Below are 25575 nucleotides of genomic sequence, written 5' to 3'. Positions count from 1 at the left end.
TCATCTTTCAGAGTCTTATTCTGTCTTCACCCTTGTGCCTCATATACAACACTAGTAGTGAGAGAATGAGATGTGATGCTAGAGAGTGACAAACAAGCAGGAGGGCTGCTGTCACCTTAAAGGCAAAAGCAGACAACTGGTGGCAAAAAGACATGAAGCTGGAGAAAGACTGAGGATCTATGAAATGTCGGGAATCCAAGCATAGTGTATATCAAAATCCCAAAAAATTAAAATCCCAACTCCCAAATGCTTCTGATCCCAAGTATTTCAGTTAAGAGATACTCAATCTGTATTACACGTAAACTACTTTTCAACAGGCCAAAGCAGTGATCCCCAAACCTTTTTGGGCTACTGCCTCTTTTCTCTTGAGTGACAACCCTAGTCCCCCCCCCCCCCAGCTTCTTTTTGGCATTAACAATAGAACTCCCACATTCCAACACTGCTTTCCAAATGTGGTTTCCCTTTCTCTGCACTAGTGCTTATCCTTCTGTCATGAGCTAAGCACATCAGCTGTTCAATGTAAAAAATATCCCCCTTTCAGACTTTTTCAAGCAGTCTGGAATAAGAGAATAACTAATTCCTGATTTCTATGGTGAACAGGCTTTCTTTTTCCATAATAGAAAAAGACATCACACATTCTATCTCCTTGTTTCAATTGTCAGTATGTCTCAAAATGGCACCACTCTGAGCCACAGAAGTGATGACCTGCGTCCGACACTCCTAAGTTTCCCGTTTGGGAATTATTGAATCAAAGAAAGACCCAAACAGACCCATCTGTTTGATTCAGAGCTATTAAACTGTTGGGTATTTTCAAATATCTTAACATGTATGATAATGCGGTAGTATTGGATGTATGTTGTCATGTACAGTGGGCCGCTGGCTTCTTCTGTGGTTTGATTCCAAGATTCCCCAGGAATACTGAAATCAGTGGGTGCTCAAGTCCCATTAAATGCGTTGACATAGTAAAACAGTGTCTCTTACACAAAATGGCAAAATCAAGGTTCACTTTAGGAATTCATATATTTTTTGAGTATTTTCAAATGATGGATGGTGGAATCGCTGGATAAAGAATCTGTGGATATGGAGAGCTGACTGTACAGTATATCTAAGACTCTTCAGTTGCTGTGGTTAAAAACCAGAAATAATGTATGTGTATATATTTTCTCAGTAGAAGATACTCAAAAGTATAGTGCTAATCAATAGAAAGTTGAAATTGGATCCATAAATTAACAGTGAAGTATTTTAAAAGACATATCTGTACATTTCTTTCTCTATTAGGGAAAAAGAAAGCCTGTTCTCCATAGAAATCTGGAATTAGTTATTCTCTTATTTCAGACTGCTTGAAAAAGTCTGAAAGGGGAACATTTTTACATTGAACAGCTGATGTGCTTAGCTCATGACAGAAGGGTAAGCGCTAGTGCAGAGAAAGGGAAACCACACTTGGAAAGCAGTGTTGGATTGTGGGAGTTCTATTGGTCTGCCAGACATTTGAATTACCTCAAGGAGAAGGGGATTTCCAGTGCTGTGCACATTTCACACAAGCATATTAAGTCTTTCAGTACAACAGTCTAGACTTGCCACCTGTGTCAAATGATACACAGTTTAGTCTGTCACTTTAGGCTTGGGGAGCACCATGTAGACTGAATAGTTGCTTATACAGGTTGAGTCTCCCTTATCCAAAATGCTTGGGACTAGAAGTGCTTTGAATTTTGGGATTTTTTTTATTACCTGTATTGGCATGTATGAGAAATCTTGATGATGGGACATAGGTCTAAACACAAATTTCAATTATGCTTCATATACACCTTGTACGTATAGTATGAAAGTAATTTTATACAATATTTTAAATAATTATGTGAGTAAAACAAAGGTGCGGTACAGACAGCGTTAAAGCGCCATGCTCGCACCGTGCTAGGGTTACAGGACCGCACAGCAAACACATGGTCTCTAACCCTAGCATGTACTGGCGGTGGCATAATGGTGATGCCCCATGTACATGGCCACCGCCATTATGACATAATGTACGCATAACATCCGCATGTCGCATCGCTCCAGTTACGTCACAAGTGTGCCAATGGCGCACTCGGACGTAACTGGCGCAACAGAAAATTATTTTTCTTCCGCAGGGAAGCCATGTAGTTTGGCGGCTGCAGCTTCCCTGCGGAGGAAAACACACTGCTGCTGCTCCAGACCTTCAAGCAGGTATGTACCAGGCCAAAGTCTGTCAGAAAGCAAAGCTGTCACTGTCTCAACCACACATGAAAAAGTATTACATGTATACACAGAAAACTATTGCATGTAACTATGGGTATTGGAATATTTTGGATTTCAGAATTCTGGATAAGGGAGACTCAACCTGTATCAGTTTGAAAGATAGGTTAGAGTGTATGTGTGCTGCTCAGTTACTACAGTTTACTATAAATTTAACTGTTGGGGCTCTGTCCTATGGAATCCTGGAATAATTGTTTCATAAAGTGCTCACAATTTGCTGGAATTTAGTACAATAATTTGAGCAAATGGAGCTATCTGATGCAGAGGGTTTCCCCCGCAATATGCAAAGGATGGGTACCATAGCTCTTTCCATTGATTAGTACTGTTCTTTTATTTCCTAGAAACTTGCTTGGGACTAGCAGCCAATAGCTCATGGATCAGCAGTGAAGGGAGAAAAGATTAAACTTTAAAGTATGGGCTCCTCCTTTACAAAGTGTAAGTAAAATGGCAGAGACACAAAATTAAATGGGTTAAAATTAAATCCCTGAAAACCTCTTGGGGAGTAGTTTCTCCAAAAAGCAAGAAAACACAATATTATGTATGGTTTTCTTCTGTAATAAATCAAGGGCACGAGCTGGCTTCCTGTAATGAAACATACTTTTCTTTTCCATATCAGTTTAGATTGCCAAGCTTAAACAGAGAAAAATATTACATGTATCCATGGATATCTAAATTTAGAAAGACAAACAATTCTCTCTTCTGTTTCAGATTTTAAAAAGGGAAAGAGATGGTTAGGAACCATTGCTTGTAAGATACTTCTGTATAGGTGGAGAAAAGAAATGATGGCTAAAAAGTGTAATTGCTGGAAAATAGGATCAGTAAACAACTGTTTTTCTCCCCTTTAAAGTGCCATAATACATAAAAAGTGTATTTAGATTGTTGCGGGGGGGGGGGGGGTATAGATTGGAGCTGCCACTCATTGCCTCACACCTATATTAGCCAGTGGAGATGTGATGATGCAGACATGTACACATCACTACCCACTGACTAATATGGGATTGAGCTCCTGCAGTGTTCCCCAACTGTGAGAATGGGGTTGGGAGAACCAAATCCCCATGCATGAAGAGAGTCCACTATATTACACATAGCCCTTGTTTAGATCTAACACTTTAACAGACTTAACACTGCCGTATGTGTTAGCGTTACAAGCATGAACATGAGCAAATGCCAGGCTCACAACTAACTGCCCTTCCTGTGGTGTAGGTGCAAGAAGATCAGAAGCTTTTGCTTCCATTTTTGACTCTCTTCAGTTTAAAATTACCTTTGGTCTACTGAAGCTAGCAAGCCTTAAACTGTGGTCCATAAACTTAGCTTGTTTCAATAGAACATAGTTAAGATTCACTACAGTTTTGGGTTCAGATGTAAAACTAAAGTGAGTTTATTGAAAAGAGAAGTGATCAGGACATGGAACAATGGATGCAAGCTATAGGAAAAGAGATTCCACCTCAACATTAGGAGGAACTTCCTGACAGTAAGGGCTGTTCGACAGTGGAACACACTTCCTCAGAGTGTAGTGGAGTCTCCTTCCTTGGAGGTCTTTAAGCAGAGGCTGGATGGCCATCTGTGGGGTATGCTTTGACTGAGAGTTCCTGCATGGCAGGGGCTTGGGCTGGATGGCCCTTGTGGTCTCTTCCAACTATGATTCTATGAACTTTCATCTACTCACAAACCATGTTGGGGGTGGGGAGGCAGAGAAGCATTTAGTATGTTGAATATTTTCACATAATGGTACAGTTGGCCCTTCTTATACACAGATTTTTTTATACACGGATTCAAACATCCACGGTTGAAAATGTTCCAAAAAAGTATAAATTTCAACTATCAAACCTTGAGTTTCCATTTTTTATAAGGGACACCATTTTACTGTGTCATTATATTTAATAGAACCTGAGCATCCACAGATTTTGTTATACACAGGGGATCTTGGAACCAAACCCCAGCATATAACAAGGGTCCACTGTACACAGTTCAGCATTTTGCCTGAACAAGACCATACCTTCTCAGTTTCATCTGTTTATTTTCTTCATTTTGTTTTTGTTCCTCCAATGTTTTATTAGTTTTCACTAGAGTTATCATCTGAACATTTATTTAATGAACCGTTTTCTCAGGGTCAAGACATATTTGGAATCATTGGAAAGGAGAATAACTGTTACAGACTAATGCCACTAATAATAACAGTATTTGAAAATATTTCACCTGCATAACCGAAAGGGACTTTGTTGTTCTTTTGTGAATTATTGTTATGAAAGGCTGCATGGGTAGAATTGCATATGGTAATTCAGTAGTCTTCCTTCTGTGCTTTTTGATATTTCTCTTATTAGAACTGAATATTTAACTCTGTCTCTCTTATGGGGTGAATTAAACTGGAAAGCTTGTATGCTCATTCACTGGTTTCAGGTTATTAATTTAGCATAAATTAAGCCAAGTGATAGATGGATGCCTCTAAACACACATTTATCTTTTAGCAAGCCTCTTACTACAGAATACACCTGAAAAATAATATATACATGTCGTCGTACCTGTTGTGTGGACATGTGAATATTTTGTTCTTAAGAATCAACAGTACAGGGTATATGTTATTTTCTCAAGTGCCATTCAGTTAGTTTCTCTTACTTATCTGTATAACATAAATGAGACACTGTAAGGTGTAATTTATATTTATTAATTACATATATAATCTACCTTCTCCAGTAAGGTCAAGATGGTATACATAGCTCATGTCTTTCCCACTTTATTCTCACCAAAATTCAGGAGACCGTCAAACAGAGAGAGCAACTGGCCCAAGGTCACCCAATGGGTTTCAATTTATTATTATTTATTATTAACCTTTATTTATAAAGTGCTGTAAATTTACACAGTGCTGTACATACAATCTTTTTAGTTGAACGGTTCCCTGCCCTCAGGCTTACAATCTAAAAAGACACGACACAAAAGGAGAAGGGAAAGGTGGTGGGGAAGGGGCCTCTCTAGTAGGATAATACATATAAAAAACATAGCAATACAGGAAATGATTCAATAAAACAGACAACAAAAGAACAACAAAAAGCAAGTGACAATTATGCAATGCCTGGGAACGCTTCTCTGAACAGGATGGTCTTCAGCTCCGTTTTGAAGCTGGTTAAAGAAGAGATGGCTCTTGTTTGTGGGGGAATAAGGTTCCAGGGGTGAGGGGCAGCGAAAAGGGGCAAAGCCGAGATGGGGCAGAGGAAATCCTGGGCTGAGACAGCAGACCTTGACTACCAGAATGGAGGGCCCTAGTGGGAAGGTGAGAAGAAATAAGGTCTGATAAGTAAAGAGGGGCCAGCCCATGGAGGGCTTTAAACGTGGACAGCAGGAGCTTATACTGAATGCGGAAAGGGAGGGGGAGCCAGTGAAGGGATGCTAACACAGGAGAGATGTGGTCAGAGCGGTGGGCGGATGTGATAATGCGTGCAGCTGAATGCTGGACAGAAATTAGGACGGAGGTGAGAAAGAGGAAGCCCAGCCAGGAGGACGTTACAGTAATCGAGTCGTGAGACCACTAGGGCATGGACCAGGATCTTGGCAGTAGAGGCAGAGAGATATGGTCGGATTTTGGCAATGTTGTATAAAAAGAATCTACAAGCCTTGGCTGTGGTCTGGATCTGAGGGGTACACGACAGAGAAGAATCAAAGATAAAACCAAGACTGCGGGCTTGCTGGACTGGTTGAATAGAAATGTTGTCCACAGAGACAGAAAAGGAGTGTTGAAGGGTGGGCTTAGGAGGAAAGACAAGAAGCTCCGTCTTGGACATGTTGAGCTTCAAACGCCGATGGCGCATCCATTGCGAGACAGCTGTGAGGCAAGATGAAACTTGCTGTTCAAGGCTTGGAGAAAGGTCAGGGGCGGAAAGATACAACTGGGTGTCATTGGCGTACAGATGGTAGGAAAAACCAAAAGAACTAATGAGTTTACCTAAGGACAGTGTGTAGAGAGAAAACAGAAGGGGACCCAGAACAGAGCCCTGAGGAACACCCAAAGATAAGAGAACAGAGGATGAAGTCTGTCCACCTGCAACCACTGCAAAAGATCTGCCAGAGTAATAAGATCTAAACCAGTCGAGAACAGAGTCTAAGAACCCAAGGTCAGAGAGTATGTCATCTAGGAGACAGTGATCAACAGTGTCAAAGGCTGCAGACAAATCAAGAAGGATGAGAACAGAGTAAAGGCCATTAGCCTTGGCCCATAAAAGGTCATTGGAGATCTTAGTGAGAGCTGTCTCTGTGGAATGCCTTGGGCGGAAACCAGACTGAAAGGGATCAAGAATGGAGTTGGCTTCGAGAAACTCGACAGCGAGAATAAACAACCCGTTCCAAAACCTTAGAAAGAAAGGGAAGAAGAGAAATCGGACGATAGCTAGACAAAGAGGAGGAGTCGAGAGAAGGTTTTTTCAGAATTGGGGAAATGAGAGCATGTTTGAAGTCCGAAGGGAAGGAGCCTGTAGAAAGAGAGAGATTGAAGATATGGAGAAGCGAGGCCAGAAAAGAGGGAGCTACAGAAATTAAAAGACGAGCAGGAAGTGGATCAAGAGGACAGGTTGCAGGTTTGCAAGAGTTCAGAAGTGTAGATAGTTCATCCAAAGAAGCAGGAGGAAACACAGAAAAATTTTTTAGGCGAGGGCAATAGAAGATTAAGAGCAGAAGAAGAATCGGGAGGGACTATCTCAGAACGAATAGTGGTGATCTTTGAGGTGAAATAATTAGCAAAGTCATTAGGAGAGAATGATGAAGAGAACGGAGGAGAGGGAGGTTTAAGCAAAGAGTTGAAGGTGGAGAACAAACGCTGCGGGTGCCTCTCATTTCAAGCCTCAGGGGAGAGTAGAATCTATGTCTCTCTAGTCTAACAATTTTACCATCCCTGCTGTCATACTAGTTAGAGTGTCAAGTAGTGTTTTCAGAAATTTAGGCTCAGATTCTTGCTAATCCCTGAAGCTCATTGGGGGATCTTGGATCAGTCACTCATTTGCAGGGTGTATCTTAATCTTGTGAAGAAAAAAATAGGAAAATCCTGGACCCATGCATACCACCACAATGTCTTGGAAGGAAAAGGAAGACAATGAATGAATGAAACCGTCCTCTCTTTGCCCTATCACTTATTGATATTATTTCTGGTGTACTGGGCCAAATGAATCCTTTTAGGTTCAGCTGTTTCTTCAAAACAAGCAAAGGAAATGCGAGAAACAAATGTAGAGTTCTGTCCATCTTTCTTTCAGTTAACCCTTATCCCACTATGCAAGCACATCTAAATCAGCAAGTGTTTTTGTAGGCATGACAATAAAAAGAACATGTTGTGTGTGGGAGCCCTGAACAAATTTGAACTGTATGATGTCAGGGTTGCTGCAATGAAATTGTGCTCCTCTTCCTTCTTTGACAGCTATACCAGATGTGGAGGCTAATGGCTAAAAGTGGGAACTTTCTTTTGCTTGGCTACTGCCTCCAAAATAATAATGATATACACATGGAATGCTGACTCCTGCACAGACTTCTGTTGCGTCAAAAAATCAGTCAAGAAATATGTGGCCAACAAAATATTCACTTGAAACCTTGAGAATGGTCTGTGTATCTGGGACATAGGGTGAGATCCCATTGGCTGGTGTAACTGTTGTTGGTGGTGGTGGCGGCGGCGGTGTGTGCTGGTTTAGAGCAATCCTAAAACAAACCTATTATGGGAATTTCTCAGCAAGATTTGTTGAGGGGTTTACCTTTGTCTCCCTCTGAAGTTGAGAGAATGTGATTTGCCCAATGTTACTCAGTGGGTTTCCTTGGCCAAGCAGGGATTTGAACCCTGGTCTCCAGAGTTGTAGCAGACCACTACAGCATGGTGTCTCTCCCATTGACATAACTACATCAGTGTAAAAAGGTGACATCAACTGGAAAGTAGAGGAAAACTGGCTGTGTGCACTAATAATGAGGGCCAGGAGTGGAAGCTACCGTATATACTCGACTATAAGTCGACCTCATCTATAAGTTGAGGGCAAGTTTTGGGGCAAAAATTATGGATTTTGCTATGACCCATGGATAAGTCAAGGGTAAAACTTAGAAGCATATAGCAAAGGATCTAAAGGATGTAGCAAAGTAAAACAATGTCAAAGAATTTACAAAATTCCAGCAGATATAACTCTATGTGCTTAATCTTAAGGCTGGATGGATGAGAGAGTAGGGAGGGTGAGTGATTCTGGGATAGATTATACTCTTGCTTTTCACCAGGGGATAGTTTCTTATTTTAAATAAAAGTTAAGATACTCTACATACATTGACTCATGGATAAGTCGACTCAGGGTTTTTGGGTCATTTTTTGACCTAAACTTCTAGACTTATACATGAGTATATACAGTATCTCCATCAGGAGATAAAACTGCCCCAACAGTTCCAAATTTCATTTCTCATGGAGCTACTGTTATTCCACATTTGAAAAAGTGACTTATGTTTGCATAATGGACATTTTCACTTGTGTAAATCACCAACTGGATCTGTGCCTTATAAAAATACAGATTTCTATTTTTGTAGCTCAGTATATATTCTTTATCTCTACAAAGGTCAATGTTATTATTTTCAAGGAGTTTCAGTGCATCCACATAAAGTTGGAATAAAAGAATGGAGTGTTGTTACTACCTTTCTAAAGCAATCCTGTTCTGTGGTACCACTCAAAGAAGCCCATCATTTCAAAGTCCTTCTCATGCCAGTAATAAATCTTGCTTGTTAGTATACAGGCTGTATCATGCTAGTTAAGCCCACACATCATGCATTGAAAATCAAAGCTGTTAATACTAAAGTGGGGGTGGAGACAAGGCTATTAGCTCACTTCTGAACTGTTGCTTTGTTTCTCAGAAGAGGTGGCATTCTGGTTTGCCTTTGAAACAAGAACACTTATTCATAAGCTATTAGCTATGTGATTTATATCAAGGCTTACTGTGAATTAAAGCTAAGAATGTCATTCCATACAGGCATGCAAGTGAAGTTCCTTGGAAAAGATTTTACTGATTGCTTTCTATGTGCTTTTTACTATTTATGCTGAGAGTGGGCAGTATTCTAAAGGCTCAGGTCTTCTGTTCTTTGTTATAAGGCAAAAAGAAATACAGTCTCCCACAGTTTGTAAGAAATAATTTTGAAAGTATATTCTCACAGCTCTTCATCTGCTGAAAGTTGCCTCCTTTTTGGGGGCCAGTGCTGATTTCAGCACTGGTCTTCAATGTAAATTTACATCTGCGTTAATACTGTATAAAATGTATGGAACTGGTTTGGACTCACACATTCCCCTCTCTGACTCCAAGAAAGATTCAGACAGATTGGAATTTTTTACTTTTTTCTGTGAGGTTAATACTCTCCTATCCTACCCTGTGTTTCATCGTAATCTGGGTTAGTTGAAATAGGTTCATATCCCTTGGTTAGTTATTGACTTGTTTCAAACAAATTGTAGATTGGTTTAACCATATGAGCTAAAGTACAGATTTACAGAATTGCAGTCTCATTCAAAACTCCAAACCAAAATCTTCTGTGGTGCTGTGGTGGAACATGAGCATGAGAATTGGAGTTAACATGATCTATAAGAGGTAGCCACTTTTCCTTGAACTGGTTGCAATTCCTTGCCTCAGAGGTTCTCCTGGCATCGTCTGCAAGCTTCTCCATTAACCATTCTTCCCAGAACTTCGTCCATCATTGATCCATGGACAGATGACCTGTTTCCCAGTTTCTGGCAATGATTAATCTAGCTATAGCAACTGAAAAGGATATAATTTCTTTATGATGGAGAAATTTATTGTCACATTGAAATATTGACAAGAGAAGCAATTCCAGGGTGGTTTGAACCTTTTGCTTAGTGATGTCTGACATCAATTTAACAATCTGTGTCCAGAATTGTTGGACAATTGGGCACTTCAACCACACAGTGCTGCTACGTGGGGAAAAAAAAGAACAGCTAAAAAGTGGCACCTTTTTCTGCCGCCACAAATAGCTTGTGGCAGCACGAGCACATTGTTGCTGCGCAGCTTCATTTGGATGCTGCGCAGCAGTGACATCATCGCTCATAGGTATAACTCTGGCCACTAGATATTGAATTAGCCACAGCAACTATGAGCATGATAACAAAATGGAATAGCAGCATTCTGCATTAGCAAAGAGGCTATGAAATCATAGAGCATAGTATTTGAGTGTTGGACTACAATTCTGGAGACCAAGGTTTGATTCCAGCTTGGCCATGAAACCCACTGGGTGACTTTGGGCAAGTCAGATGCTTTCAGCCTCAAGGGGAGGAAATGGCAAATCTCTGAACAAATCTTGGAAAGAAAACTCTGTGATGGGGTCACCATAAATTATGTTACCCTGACTTGAAGGTGCATAGAATCATAGAGTTGGAAGACCTCAAGGGCCATCAAGTCCAACCCCCTGCCATGTAGGAATACACAATCAAAGAACCCCTGACAGATGGCCTCTCTTTAAAGAACTCCAAAAAAAGGAGACTCCACCACTCTCCAAGGGAGTGTTTTCCACTGTCAAACAACTCTTACTGTCAGGAAGTTCTTCCTATAGTTCTTTCCTGTATCTTGCATCCATTGCTCGGTATCCTAGTTTCCTAATCTCTGGAGCAGCAGAAAACAAGCTTGCTCCATCCTCAATATGACATCCCTTCAAATATTTAAACAGGACTATCCTATCACCTCTTAACCTTCTCTTCTCCAAGCTAAACACATTCAGCTCCCTAGGTCTCTCCTTATAAGGCATGGTTTCCAGACCCTTCGCCAGTTTTGTTGCCCTCCTCTTTGGACTCCAATCTGGACTTTCAAGGGCAGAAGCAGAAACAACGTATCGGTAAATTATTGCTGTATGATGAGGGTCTTGCATTTGTATACTGGATTCAGTGATGCTGTCAGTCCTATTACAGGCATGCAGTCAGTTGAAAGGCCTTACAACCTCCCTTGCCCTGTGTGTGCATGTGCGACTTTAAGTCACTCCTCATAAAATTTCCATAAATAACTTTTCATAAAAATGATTGTTACGCTTTTATAAACTTTTGACAACACATCATATTGTACCACTTAGCTCCCGAAATTAATGATGTTATTATAACAATATATCAAGTATGATCATGCACCTATATAATCCAATCATCTATAAATAATCTAAATAAGGTGTGTGTGTGTGTGTGTGTGTGTGTGTGTGTGTTTGTATTATATCCACTGTGCTAAAAAAAACCTCAGTTGATTAGTTCCAGAAAGCAGTAGTTGTGGTATAAAACCTTTACTGAGGAAGAGTTGGAAAGGAAATGGAGTCTGGATTAAAATGGCTTCCATAGTGGGTTCATAGAAGCTTGAGAGCTTCTTACAAATAACAGCTTTTTTATTCCAGCCAGTGCTGTGGTTACACTCAGCCCAAGAGCAACAACTGTAATAAATTAAGCTTGATTTTCTAGTATATAAATCCCTTGGCCTTCACAAAACCTTACTTTGCCAACCTGTTGCAGCATGGAGGTGACTCTGGATTCTGACAGGTTGTGCCAACAGAGGACAAGCTCCAACATATTCTATCAGGCTAGTAAGGCAGACTGCATGTCTGCTCCCAGAGGTCTAGCTTGGTATGCAGAGGCTCTTAGGTATAACTCTGGCCACTAGATATCGAATTGGCCACAGCAACTATGAGCATGATAACAATATGGAATAGTAGCATTCTGCATTAGCAAAGAGGCTGTGAATCATAGACCTTCATGGCTTTAAAGGTAGACATTTTGTATTACTTATTTTAAATCAGGACTGATGCAAACATGATGCCAAACCTATTCAGTGTTTTTTGACTGTGGAAGATAAATGTGAGGAGGGAGAGCAGGGATGAGTGTGTAAGGGGTGAAACAGACTGCCCCAAAGGGGCGACTTCAAGTTGCCCCTTCTGAAAGCGGATTGGGGCCGCAGCAACTGCACACTGCAGTCCCAATCCACCTTGAAGCTATCTGAATGGGGCAAAGAGCTGTTCCTTTTTGGGCCAGCAGAAAGGTGTTTTTCCTCCGCGGCCCATGGGCAGCTGTATGCTGCTCTACAGTGTGTAAATGCCATGCTGTTGGAACACCTGGAAACTGGCCCACTTCTGAGCAGCCAAGCAGCTTGAAGCCAGCTTCTGGACATCTTGGGGGCGTGTGCTGTCTGTACGCCATGTCTCCAAGCCAGCTGGAAACTGGCTTTTTATGCTGGTCTGTTTTGCCCCTAAGTTTTGTCTGCTTCTCACACATTTTTGTTTCATGATTAGAATCACCTTGTCTAATATGAAGCAATAACTTTCATTGGATGGAGATAATATTAGCTATATCTCAGTTAACAAAGTAGATGTGCTCCTAGACATTACTTTTTAACAGAACATTTTGTGCAGGTCAGCATATTTCAGCAAACTTTTTATCCAAAACTAAAATATGCATGTGAAATGAAACAACCAGGTTTGGTAAGCCTTGCTAAATAAAACTAACTAAAACTAACTAAATACGTATAAGCATTATGAACCTTCTGGATACTGCTTGAAAGCTTCTTCCTAAATACACCCAATGTTGTTTTTTTCTCTTCCAGCAGCCTCTAATATTCTTATGGCAGATCTACGCTTAAACATTTTAGTAGTTGGTGAGGCAAGCTTATCCTCTTCCCCCTTTCTCTCTATTTTGCTGTTCATGTGTATTCAATAAGGCTTTCTTAAGGCAGCTGTTATAAACCTTGCCTGTGGTAGTCAGTGAGACATGTTTACAGCAGAATCATTCAAGTAGATTTTCAATGTCTACATCAATGTCTATTTCATTGTTTACTGCAGACACATGACTACAAGCCAACAGCAAAAGGCTCTGTTTCTCCATCCTTTCTTCATCCTTCCAGTGCCAACACTGCTTTTAAAAAAAGCCAATATGAAAAGGGAATGGAGTAAGTGGGCTTAAAAAGCTGCTTTGTCAGAGGTTTTGTTAATTGAGATATTGCCTGTATAACTTAAGATGGGTTCTCAACCACTATATTTCCAATGTAAACAAGCATGGTGCCTCTGTTTTGCTACCTATCACAGTACCTGTATAGGGAAGGCAACCTGGTTTTAAATCAAGATACATGCATTAGTGAATCATGGATTCAGTACAGTATTTGTATTTGGCTGTGTTGTGCTATGTGCCTGAGGTTCAGCTCTGCAACTTTTAATGAGGAACAGTTTCTACTCTTCTGTACTGAACAGAGAGCGCTGTTTCAGTCCACTGATAATTAATGAAATTATTCTATTTAATTATAATGTTAAAAATCCATATAGCACAATTCAGAGCACTTTACACCAACCATCTCAAATGTAGGTCTCAATAACTAGCTAATATTATTTAAAGCTCCTTGTTTGAAAAGAAGGGGAGAGTGGCCCATCAGTAGTTTGAGATGCTTAGCAGTTTGTATTCCTAAAGAAAGTGTACAGAAGGCATTATATAATAATAATAATAATAATAATAATAATAATAAAGATTTATTTCTAGCCCACCCAATCACAAAGAATCCGGGCGGGTTACAACAGTAAAATACATCAAGTTAAAATAGAGTTAGAAAAAAAAAATCAAACCCTAGACCTACCCCCCCTTCCCAGTACTAAAACAGAATTAAACAGTAATAGTATAAAAACATTAAAACATTAAAGACATTAAACAAAAAAAATAGGCAGAAAGATAGGCGGGGAAGAATAGACAGATGAGGGGACAAATATCTCTATATCTGGGGAGGGTACCTAAGTTGGAAAGGCCTGCCGGAAGAGATCCGTCTTGAGTACTTTCTTAAAAGCTGTCAGAGTGGGAATGTGACGGATCTCCTCCGGCAGGTCGTTCCATAGTTTTGGAGCAGTAATAAAAAAGGCCCTCTGGGAAACTGATGTTAGCCTAGATTTTTTTTGGATGTAATAGATTTCTTCCAGAGGACCTTAGTGTGCAGGACGGACAATAGGGAAGAAGGCGTTCCCTCAAGTACTCTGGGCCCAAGCCATGTAGGGCTTTAAAGGCTGCCCCCCCTCCCCCCCGCAACAGTGGGTTCCCCTGCTAGAATTCCTATACCAGGGGTTTCACTTAATGTCGGCAGCTAGATTTTAGAAGCTACCCACCATTTTAGGAAGATAGGAAGCTGCCATATAGTGAACCAGACTCTTCAAATACCTATCTCAGCATTGTCAACTCTGACTGGCAGCCATGGCTCTCTAGAGTTTCAGGTGGAATTCTTTCTTAGTCCTATCCAGAGATCCGTGGTATTTTCTGATGATGTTCCATCCATGTATTAAGCAGCCTGACCATGCTTAGCTTACAAGATCAGTTATATTCAGTGACACAGTGGTAACTTTCCCATTATGCCCCAGAACATTTTAATTGCATGGAGTCAGGCAGGAGGAATAAGTGTCAGTACCCTGACAGTCTAGCCTTGATGGTTGTCTGGAAACAGTGGATACAGGGTTTGGGGAAAAAATTAGTTTTTAGGGCAACAACTCCCAGAATGCCCTCTCAGAGCCTGGAGGATTCCAGAAGTTGTAGTCTAAAAAAGAAATTTTACCAAGCTTTGGTGGGTTCTACCATTACCATTGATTTTTTGTGCTCATGTGTGTGTGTGATTTGTGATTAAATTTCAATTTGATTTGTGAGTGTGCACTGACTTGAAACTGTCAACTCTAGAAATACATCTTTGTTTACAGCTAGTTAGCTGGAAAGATGGTTCTTCCTACCATCACCCCCGGTTTTATTATTAGAGCTGTGAAACAATAGCAGGTAAGCCAGTGAATCTTTCCAGATGAGACCTGTCTCTGGTATTTGCACTTAGTTAAGTGCCTTTTCCCAAAAGCGCAGGCTTGCACTTTATCCAGCTAGTTGTGCTAATTATCCCCTCATTCATGCCCAGCCCAGAATTGCATAGTTCTGATAGGTGTGCTGTAACATGTGGAATGCTGGAAGAACTCCAGAGAAACTGTAGGTAAAATTGAGTTTCAAGAATGTGGGTGAAAATATAAAAATGCTATATATGAAATTATCTTGGCTGGCTTTTTCACACACCATGATGCGCTAAATTACCCAAAATTGGTGACACAAAGGTGGTGTCTTGCAGTTGTTTTTGGCTAGTCTTAATATGTAGATATGTATAATAAAAAGGTAGTCATCCCATGGTACTGTTTGAAAGCAAAAGGGGTTAGCAAATCTTCAGTCCTAGTGCCTATTTCTATGGAAGGAAATGCTGAATTTACTGAGATTTAGTTCTGTGTGCTCATGGCTGAGATGCAAATTAAGTCCTATCCTGGCATCCATCCTGCTCAAGGGATAGGAAACAGGTAAGAAGATTTCCATATATTTAATCCCAACTCCCAGCAGCCACACACATCATGACCATTAATGAGGCAGTTATGGGAATTACTGCACAAATATATCCAGAGTTCCTTGGATTCTCTTCCACTGGTTTAAACTGTGTGCATATAGTAGGAGCAAGCAGCACATGAAAGCCCCACTCTAAACAAGCCCTCCCTGTGGCTTTCCTAGGATGAATTGCAAGATGTGTTCATTTTTAAGTGAACACACATGCAAGAATTTAGAAAAGCTTTTGGGGATGTTTTGTTACTACAACTTCTTTGGGTAAGTGAGGTATTTTGGGGGAGTTGTAGTACAAAAGGAACTTTTATTAGCTTTGAAGTGGCTCTCTTTACACTTTTGTACCATCATACTTTAAACTTAGTTCAATAAAACAAGAACAACAATTTTCTAATGAGTCATGCCGTCTCATTATGTGGCCAAAGCCTCAATTTGATCATCTTGGCCTGTTACAGACTGCCAAAATAAAGCTGCTTCGGGTCTCTTTGGGGGTATGCTATTTAAATGATGCATGCATCCTAAGAATCCAGAAGCTGCACCAAAGCTGTACTCCAGTGCTTAGGAATGGAGTGTGGCTTTGGTGCAACCTCTGGACTCTTAGGACCCATGCATCATTTAAATAGCATACCTCCAAAGAGATCCGAAGCAGCTTTATTTTGGCAGTCTGTAACAAACCCTTGTCTTCTAGGGAGAGTTTGGTCTTGATTTGTTCTAGGATCCATTTGTTTGTCTTTTTGGCCATCCATGGCATCCTCAGCACTCTTCTTCAGCACCACATCTCAAATTAGTTGATTTTCTTTCTATCTACATCCTTCACTGTCCAGCTGTCACATGGTACATGGTGATGGGGAATACAATGTTTTCGATGATTCTAACTGTAGTGTTCAGTTGTATATATTTATCCTTTAAGATCTTGTCTAGGCCTTTCATGGCTGTCCTTCCGATTCCTAGTCTTCTTCTTATTTCTTGACTGCAATCTCCTTTCCCAAGGTATGGGAAATCTTCATTGCGATTTCCATGTTGTCTAGATTGAATGTACAGACAGCCCTTTCCTTATGTGGGGGATCCGTTCCAGACCTCCCTGCGTAAGGGGAAAACAGCATATGCTTGGGTGCATGCAGGCGGCGCACACCATGAGCACGCATGTCATTCATTTAATTATACCGCAGCTTCAGCGTAAGCTGAAAGCTGCGTATGGGAAGCCTCCGTATAGCATGGGCTGACTGTAACTTCTCCTTGGTCATTTTTTTTAGTTCAACAACAAACCAGCTTTTACACTTTCTTCCTTGTCCTTTCTTAGTAATTGTTCCAAGTCCATGGTGTTTTCCGCTAGTAGTATGGTGTCAGTTGTGTATCTTAGATTGTTGATGTTCCTTCCCCCTATCTTTACTCCTCCTCCTTCTGAGTCTAAACCTGCTCTTCATATGATATTTTCAGCATGCAAGTTGAACAAGTAGAAGATGGTAATAAGGAGCCTTGCCTGACCCCCTTGGCAATTGGGAACCATTCTGTTTCTCCATATTCTATTCTAACAGTGGCCTCTTTTGGCTCCTTCCATTCCGTTCTGAGCACGGAACGGAAGGAACAGGGACGAGTGCGGAACGAGTGGGGGACGGATTTTACCGCACACACCCGTCCCTCATTCGTTCCATTCCCCCTCTCTTCCATTCTTAATCTGTTCCAGAGGGGGAAATTTTTGAGAACTGTTCTGAACAGTTCTCAAAAAGCGTTCCCTCTGGAACGGAATGGGCAGGGAAGAGAGGGGGAAACGGAATGAGTGAGGGACGGGTGTGTGTGGTGAAATCCGTCCCCCACTCGTTCTGTTTCCTGCCGGGCTGTTCTCAGAGTGGCCCTAAAGCCCAATGCAATAAAGTTCATGAGTTCAGATTTCTTATCAAGACTATCAGATGTATTGGCACTTCCATGTCTTTGAGAACGTTCCTTAGCTTTTCATGATCTATACAGTCAAAGGCTTTGTTATAGTCTGTAAAGCACATGCTAAATATCTTTTGGAATTTCTTGGTGCACTCCATTAGCCATCATATATTTCTCATCTCTGGGATTGCTCACTATGTATGATTGGAGTTTATGTTGCAGACTTTTAATCATAAGTTTTCTTGCATGTGAAATTAATGCCATGGTTCTATAGTTACTGCAGTCTTTTGACACATTTGGGCAGTACCAGTAAAATAAAATGGTGTGTTGCTTTTTTAAAAAAGGAAGCCCATATTAGAATTATATTTGCTTTGCATTATAATGCCATGACCCTTTAATACAGTTTTTCATGTTGTGGTGACCCCCAACCATAAAATTGCAGTATTTTGGTTTCTAACACCATCAGAAATATGGGTCCAAAGGGGCTGCAACCCACAGGTTGAGAACCGCTGCATTAGAAGTTTTAGAATACATTTCCTTTCAGGAAGCTGTATTAATTAAACTAATTATGTCCTTGAAAAACAAGCTTCATAAATTTAATCCCGTAATTGTGTCCCTAAATTTTGAAAACGTTGTAGAAATGAGTGTGAAAAAATAGGAGCAATATGCTGGCATCTTGATTCTAATTTGCTCAGTGCTCTCTACATCCACAACTCTCTTCCCTTAGTATTTTTGTATATTGCTCTTGTTGCTTAGGATTTTCTTTCTTTTTTTGTTTGTATGTCCTGAAATATAATAAAAACAGTATTTATTTATGTTAATTGTTAACTATTTACAGAATTGGATTCCACTAAGAGTGTGGTTCAACTGGTGAAAGGAAATGTATTTTATGAAACAATTAAGTTAAATAAAGTAATATTGTAGAATGCTGTTATCAAAAGCAGAATTCATGACCAAGTTAGTCCTACTCTTACTGACATTCATCTAACTTCCTTCCATTCTTCCTGCTGCTTAATTTGAGCATATTGCATAATAGATAAGGTTGCCATATTGCTTGATGGCCTTAAAAGAATAATAGCTTATATTCAGAAAGGGATGTAGCAGGTAGCATAACATTAATCACTAATACCAGTGATAGCCTTACTTTGAATGAAAAAGTAGAAATGAATAGGATTTATTACTCACAGTGGTAGTCCTACTTGGATTGGAAACATAGGGATGAATGAGATTTGTTACTGACATCTAACATGGGTCTACTGTAGGTAGGAGTAATGTTAGATTCAGTCCTTAATTATTTAATTTATAGTGTTTTTGAATTTGGGAAGAAAATGCCATTTTAGAGTGTAAAGACTGACAAAAATGCATCAAATGATATACAGAGAGGAAGGTAGTAAAGAAATGTTCATTGGGAAACAGATGGAAAATAATGAAGGATATTTCAACATTTCCTAGTTGATAATTTTTTAATATGTAGGGTCCATCCACTCAGAAGTGTTTACTCAGAAGTAAGATCTATTGTTTAGTGGGGCTTACTACAGGAATATTTGCGTAGCACTGAAGTCTTTCTGTATATAATTGTCTTGGGTTATATTATGCCTTAGAGGGGACTCTTTCTTACCCCAGTCCAGGAGCCTAAGAAACAAATTGGTGGGCTGAGGGAATGTGAGTTGCACTGTCATTATCATTTAGAATGTTGTTTTTGAACAAAGGTGACAGGATATGTATGCATATCAGTGTCCTCTTAGCAGGCAGCCATTTCTGGCTTGTGGCAAGTTCAGCTTTCCTTGAATAAGTGAAAAGTAGTTTAAACCAGGACCTCTCTGTGTTCTTTTTAAAATTACTGTTATGGAGTGCTGAGGCTGGACATTGTATGCATTCAGCAGGACAAGCTCTACCAGTTCCTGGCCTAAACTTAATTTTGGGAGCCAATGGTTGATACTTATAAGAAGGAAAGATTCTGGCCTAGATGTCTCCATGGAAATGAACCACATGTTTTATTGATATTTTTCAGGGACTGCTTTTGGGATCTGCATTTGGCATGGGCAACCTTTCTCAAACTTGGAGGAGGAGAAGAGAAGTAACTAGAGGAGAAAGGTTCCAGGCTCCCTTCCTGAAAAGACCTCAAGTGTGAGAAGGAGAGGAACAGTCTTCTTCTTCCAGCAGTTATGCCTTTTGGATTGAAATTGCGCAGGACCCGGCGCTACAATGTCCGAAGCAAGAACTGTTTCATGACACGGATTCGCTTACTTGACAACAATGTGATTGAGTGCACACTTTCAGTGGAGAGCACTGGGCAGGAATGCCTGGAGGCCGTGGCTCAGAGGCTGGAATTACGAGAGGTGAGGGTAACCCAGGAAAAGGCCACCTGTCACTTGTAATTTGGCATATTTTTAGCAAAAGCCATGAGTCATTTGAAATTTGTTTATTAGTATCATGTTATTCTTGGAATTGGCTCGATGTTATCAGTAAGGGGAACATTGGCAAATGTATCCTGCTTACATAAGAGGCAGGGACAATCCATTACCTCCAGTTTGGATTGTGATTCACTGTTATTTCCTGTCAGGGCAAACAGTGATCTGAAATGGAGTGCATATTTTCTTTCTTCACCAACTGAGTCCTACCTCTGAATCTTGAATAGGTAGCTAAATGATTAAGTGTGGCTTCAAACAGAACCATTGTCCCACTTTAAAAATGTGAAACAGCTCAATCTGTTCCAAGTTGAGTCTCCCTTATCCAGAATTCCGAAATATTCCAAAAACCAAAACATTTTTCATGGGTAGCTGAGATAGAGACACCTTTGCTATTTGATGGTTCAGTGTACACAAACTTTGTTTCATGCACAAAATTATTAAAAAATATTGTATAAAATTACCTTTAAGCTATGTGTGTAAGGTATATATGAAACATAAATGAATTTTGTTTTTATACTTGGGTTTCATCTCCAAGTTATCTCATTAGAAACATACAGTATATGCAAATACTGTCGGCCCTTCATATCCATAGATTCTGCCATCCATGGCTTGCATGGGACTTGAGCATCCACAGATTTTGCTGTACACACCTGTCCTGCAACCAGACCCTGGTGAATACCAAGAGTCTGCTGTACAGGTATTCTGAGATTCCCCCCCTCCCCCCCAAAAAAAAAAATCTGGAACCCAAAATACTTCTGGTCTCAAGCATTTGAGATAAGAGACTCAACTGATGTTTCACTGAAGAAATAGTTTTAAAATACCTTTAAATATAATTACTTTGCTTTTATTAACAAATAATTGAGCATATGCTCCTAAACTTTATTCTCAAGATACTAAAGCAATAGAATTGTTCCTAAAGGAATTTTCTAATTAGCCTGTAATCCCTGGACTGGCTTTCTCTGGCGGTACCTGTTATAACAGACTCTAGTCCTCTCTGAGTTGCTCATATCAGGAGTTAGGAATCTTTGGACTTCCTGATTTTTTTAGACTCCAATAATTGGCCATCATAAATAATGATGATGATGATGATGATGATATTTTGTTTTTATCCCGCCTCTCCGACAGGATCGAGAATGGAACATCTGGGAACTGAAGCCCAAATCAGCTGGAGAGTTAGAAGTTCCCCAGCAATGGGCCATACTTAGTGTCTTCTTTCTCTTGTGAGCCACACAGACTATTTAGTCATTAACCAATTAGCTATGTGTGGTTGGGGAACCAAAACACAAGTTGGCTTTTTTCTTTCTTTTTGTCTCCTTGTATTTACCACTGTGCCGCACACAGCATTGGGATTATTGCCAGGAGAATCCATTTTAACATTTTTGTTTGTAGAATGGGTGCGTGTTCTTTGGGATTTGGATAGATATCAATTGCTTATTTCATCAGGAAAAACACACAAGGATGAGATAGCAGCAATTTTCCTATATGGTCTGGTTCTGAATTTGCAGACCAGACATCCTCTTTACACTTTGTTTTTCTTAAATTATTTTTTATCTCTAATACTAAATAATTCTGAGGTCATTTACAATGATTTTCTGTGGATGAATGTGTCCCTTTGAGACAGAGTGACACCAATTGCATTAAGCTTCTTCCTGTCCTTCCTATAGAGTTTGTATCTAGGATGACCAAAGCTCACTGTTATTCTCCATTCCATCATTCCATTTTGATGATCCAAAAACTTGAAGAAAGATACTCAAGACATGGTCTGAATACCTTAAGAGGATAACTGGGACCAGCTTTACTGTTCTTCATGCCCACAATTCCTGAAATTTTGAGGACTTTTCTTTTTCATACAGTTGGCCCTTTGTATCCACTGATTCTTTATCCGTGGATTTAAACATCCACCACTTGAAAATATTCACAAAATATAAAAATTCCAAAAAGCAAACCTTGATTTTGCTGTTTTATATAAGGGACACCATTTTACTTTGCCACTGTATTTAATGGAACTTTAGCATTCACGGAGTTTGGTATCCTTGGGGGTGGGATCATGGAAACAAACCCCAGTGGATACCAAGGGCCCACTGTACTTTAAGATTTAAGATTTTATAGGCATTACAGATGATGCACTTAGCTGTTACTTGTACCCTTTGGGAAGAACAGAGAATCTGTCTTCAGCAAAGATATTATAAACCTCTTGGTAATCAAATACCCTATATTTCTTGGATGCTGGGTGACACCTTCTTTGATGTATTTTTTCCTTTTGCTCAAAATTTCAGATGATGTTTAGAGTCAGCGTGGTGCAGTGGTTTGAGTGTTGGATTATGGCTCTGGAGGCTAGGATTCGATTCCCACTTAATCATGGAAACCTACTGGGTGACCTTGGGCTAGTAACATCCTTTCAAATACCAAACCCCCTCTGAAGAAACTTGCCAAAAAAATATCATGTGATAGGTTTGCTTTGGGGTCGCCATAAGTCAAAGATTATGTGGAAGCGCACCAAAACAACAAATAAAGTAAAAATTGTCTTTACTGAAACATTTCAGTAAAATAGAGCAATAGAAACTAGTTGAAATCAGTTAAATTGTGACTAAAGTTGTGATTTGCAAAAAAAAAAAAAAAAAGGGGGGGTGGACTTAATTCATTTTTCTCTTTAACAAAAGCAATTGAGTTAAAATTTCAACATTAGTTTTTCTTCTGAATTAAGCTATTAAGATAGTCATTCATCAAATGAGGCACCATGCTAAAGAACTATCATCATCATCGCCATCTCCACATTTTCCCACCAAAAAGAGACTCAAAGCAGCTCACAATTTAAAAGAACAATGCAATTAAAAACATATAAAAAGTGAGTGTTAAAATAGAATTAAAATATTGCAGTATTAAAATACATCACACATTAAAAAATGCAATTAAAAACTTAAAAACTTTGGCCTTTTACCTAGAATCCATATGGGAAGCAGTTAGATAAAGGAAGTAGGAAAGTAGTATGTAGATGAGAATATAAGGAAGGAAGAGTAAACAAGAGAAGGGCTTGTTTCGTGAGTGAGAAATGGGGCTTTCAAAAATTCATTCAACGGTATCTTTCTTTGAAAAATTCAAAATAGATGAAGTGGGGAGAGAGGAGGAGTAAAATTATGTATGGGCTTTTAAACTTTTATTCTGACGAAGCTCTCTTGTGTAGCAATGCAATCCAAATTTAAACATCAATTTAAAATTAACTTAATTTTAAAAAACATCCCCCTTTCAACATAAATGCAATTAAATTAGATTTAATAGTTTATTAACAATTAACTTAAATGTGTTTTAACTCTTTCTCACTAACTTTACTATATCTTGTAAATTAGCTATTACGCTGCTAATGGGTATAATTTTTCAGACAGACCCACTTGGTATTCATGATTTTAACCTGATGCTTTAATGAAAACTCAGAGCAGTAAATTTTTTTGGACTGCAATAATCCCATAGACAGTATAGCCACATGAATTTTAAAAGGGTAACTTTTTCATGCTACTTCTGGTACAGTCATCAGAGAAACATCTTTGTCTACAACTACTAGTACTTGTCAAGAAAAAACATTACTGCTCACTCACTGTAACCTGGAATGTAGGATGAGCTTCAGGAGGTAATTCTTCTGTGTGTTTTTGCTTTTGCACTCATTTTTGGTATCTCATTTTGAAGAATTATGATGCTTTCCTTCCTGCAGTTTGACACCACTGAAAACTGTTTCTGTTCTAAGTTGCTTTTAATTACTGTATTATTCTAGTGTGTTTCCAACTGATGTAAATGTAAACGACACATCACTTCAACTACTTGAAATTATTTTAACATAGTGGATAGTGGTAATTTATGGTTTGGGCTGAGACTTTGCTACACATGCACTCCCCAAATAATTTTAATATCATATTTTCTAAAGATATCTTTGTTATCTGATGTTAAGAGCAAGCTACTACCAGTAGATTTTAGGATTTGCTTAGGAATAATTATGAATAATATCATAGGTGGTAAAATTTAGCAAGTTTGCATCACAGATCCTCTTCATACACTTATGAAGTATGTTTGCAGTATTATAATCATCTAGACTGTCAGGCAGTAGAAAATAGGGCCTTTTTCAGTAGCAGCTCTATTTTATATTTCCTTGACATGTGAAAGACCTCCACTCAGTTATTGCAAGAAGTCATGCTAATTCATTTTAGAACTTTTAGCGGAAGACTTGGAAATATACTGTTTTTCCCCCTTTAACATATGATAGGGAAATGAATCATACCGGCCAAGATTCAGTAAGGTGTTTTGCTTCCATTGACAGAGCATGGCCTGGGTCCAGTCTACTTGAAGGAACGCCTCCTCCCATATAATCCTTCCTGTACACTCCGTTCCTCTGGGGAAAATCTTTTACATCCAAAAAAGACCAGATTGGCGGTGACCTCCCAGAGGTCTTTTTCTGCTGCGGCTCCTAAAGCTTGGAATGACCTGCCGGAAGAGATTCGCCCATTATCCTCATTGGAGGCTTTTAAAAAAGCAACAAAAACCTTTCTCTTCCGGCAGGCCTTCCCTGAGTGATAGCCGCCCAGAACCGATTCTGTCCGTCCTTCCTAATATATCTCCTCGTCATTCGCGAATTGTAGAATAATCTTGTAATGTTGTATTGTTATATATTTTAATCATGTCTTATGTTAATTTTATAGTTTGGGAGGGAGGGTTGGGTCAGGGTTTTGTGGGTTTTATTGTTTTTTATATTGTGTATCATATAAACTCTGCTGTTATCCACCTTGATCCCCAAACAGAAAAGGTGGGATATAAATAAATATTTTATTTATTATTATTGTTATTATAACTGTCCATAAAGCTTTGAGATAGGTTATTGGTCCTTCTCCTGTTCTGCAGGAGTTGGAAATCTTCTGAACCCAGTTTTCAGATTGTAGAGAGATCGGGGAAAAGGGGAAAGGAAGAAAGTTCCATGACACTTGTAGTTGGCCATTAACATGACGTCAGTTAAATTTTATGGTAAATTAAATTGTAATGTGTATAGATTTAAAGAGAAGAGGGTGAAATAGTGCATGCTTTTTTTGTAAATTTGTCCAGAGAATAAATTTTAATCGTTGAACTCTCTTTCTCCCCCCACCTTTCTAGACACACTATTTTGGCCTTTGGTTTCACAGCAAGAGCCAGCAAGTGCGATGGGTGGAACTGGAGAAACCACTCAAAAAGCAGCTGGACAAGTTTGCCAGTGAGCCTCTACTTTTCTTTGGGGTCATGTTCTACGTGCCCAGTGTTGCTCATCTGCAGCAAGAGGTCACAAGGTACGCAAAACTCTTATTTCCTCACACCTTTCATAGCTAAAAATAGTTTCATGTTGCAGTTGTCACAAGGGGCAATATTTGTGAAATGACAACCCGCCCTAGCTTGGACCCCCCCCTCAGTCCCCCCTGACCCCCCACTAAAGATCACAGACTGGCAATGGATGTGACATAGGCTCACTGCAGTGCATGCTGGCAATGGAAAACAAGTCTAAGGATCAATACTGTTCTTTTCTGTATTTCTACAAATTTTGCCTGCCTGCCTGCCTTGTTTCCTTTCTGCCATCCCTCTCCCCTTTCATGTGTGGAATCTTTACCCTTATTTTAGTATTTGCCAGGTATAATTCTATAGCAAATACAATTCTTTTATATAATTCTTGTGAAAAGGACA

At 39.6% G+C, this 25575-nt stretch overlaps 1 protein-coding gene across 2 annotated transcripts in view; it reads left to right on the top strand.

Moving 5' to 3' along the window:
- Nucleotides 1-25575, top strand: part of LOC149310609 (tyrosine-protein phosphatase non-receptor type 14-like) — a 191516-nt gene that overhangs the window by 43704 nt on the left and 122237 nt on the right. For both annotated transcript variants that reach the window (XM_089529297.1, XM_089529298.1), the window contains exons 2-3: nucleotides 19491-19818; nucleotides 25018-25187. In XM_089529297.1, the coding sequence (XP_089385423.1) occupies nucleotides 19645-19818; nucleotides 25018-25187 (344 nt within the window). In that variant the 5' untranslated portion in view covers nucleotides 19491-19644. The remainder of the gene's footprint in view (nucleotides 1-19490; nucleotides 19819-25017; nucleotides 25188-25575) is intronic.

Source organism: Sceloporus occidentalis, unplaced genomic scaffold (assembly GCF_023333645.1).
Source record: "Sceloporus occidentalis isolate IW3139 unplaced genomic scaffold, rSceOcc1.0.p SCAF_6, whole genome shotgun sequence".
Taxonomy (NCBI): Eukaryota; Metazoa; Chordata; class Lepidosauria; order Squamata; family Phrynosomatidae; genus Sceloporus; species Sceloporus occidentalis.
This window is presented reverse-complemented; position numbering and strand designations above follow the sequence as displayed.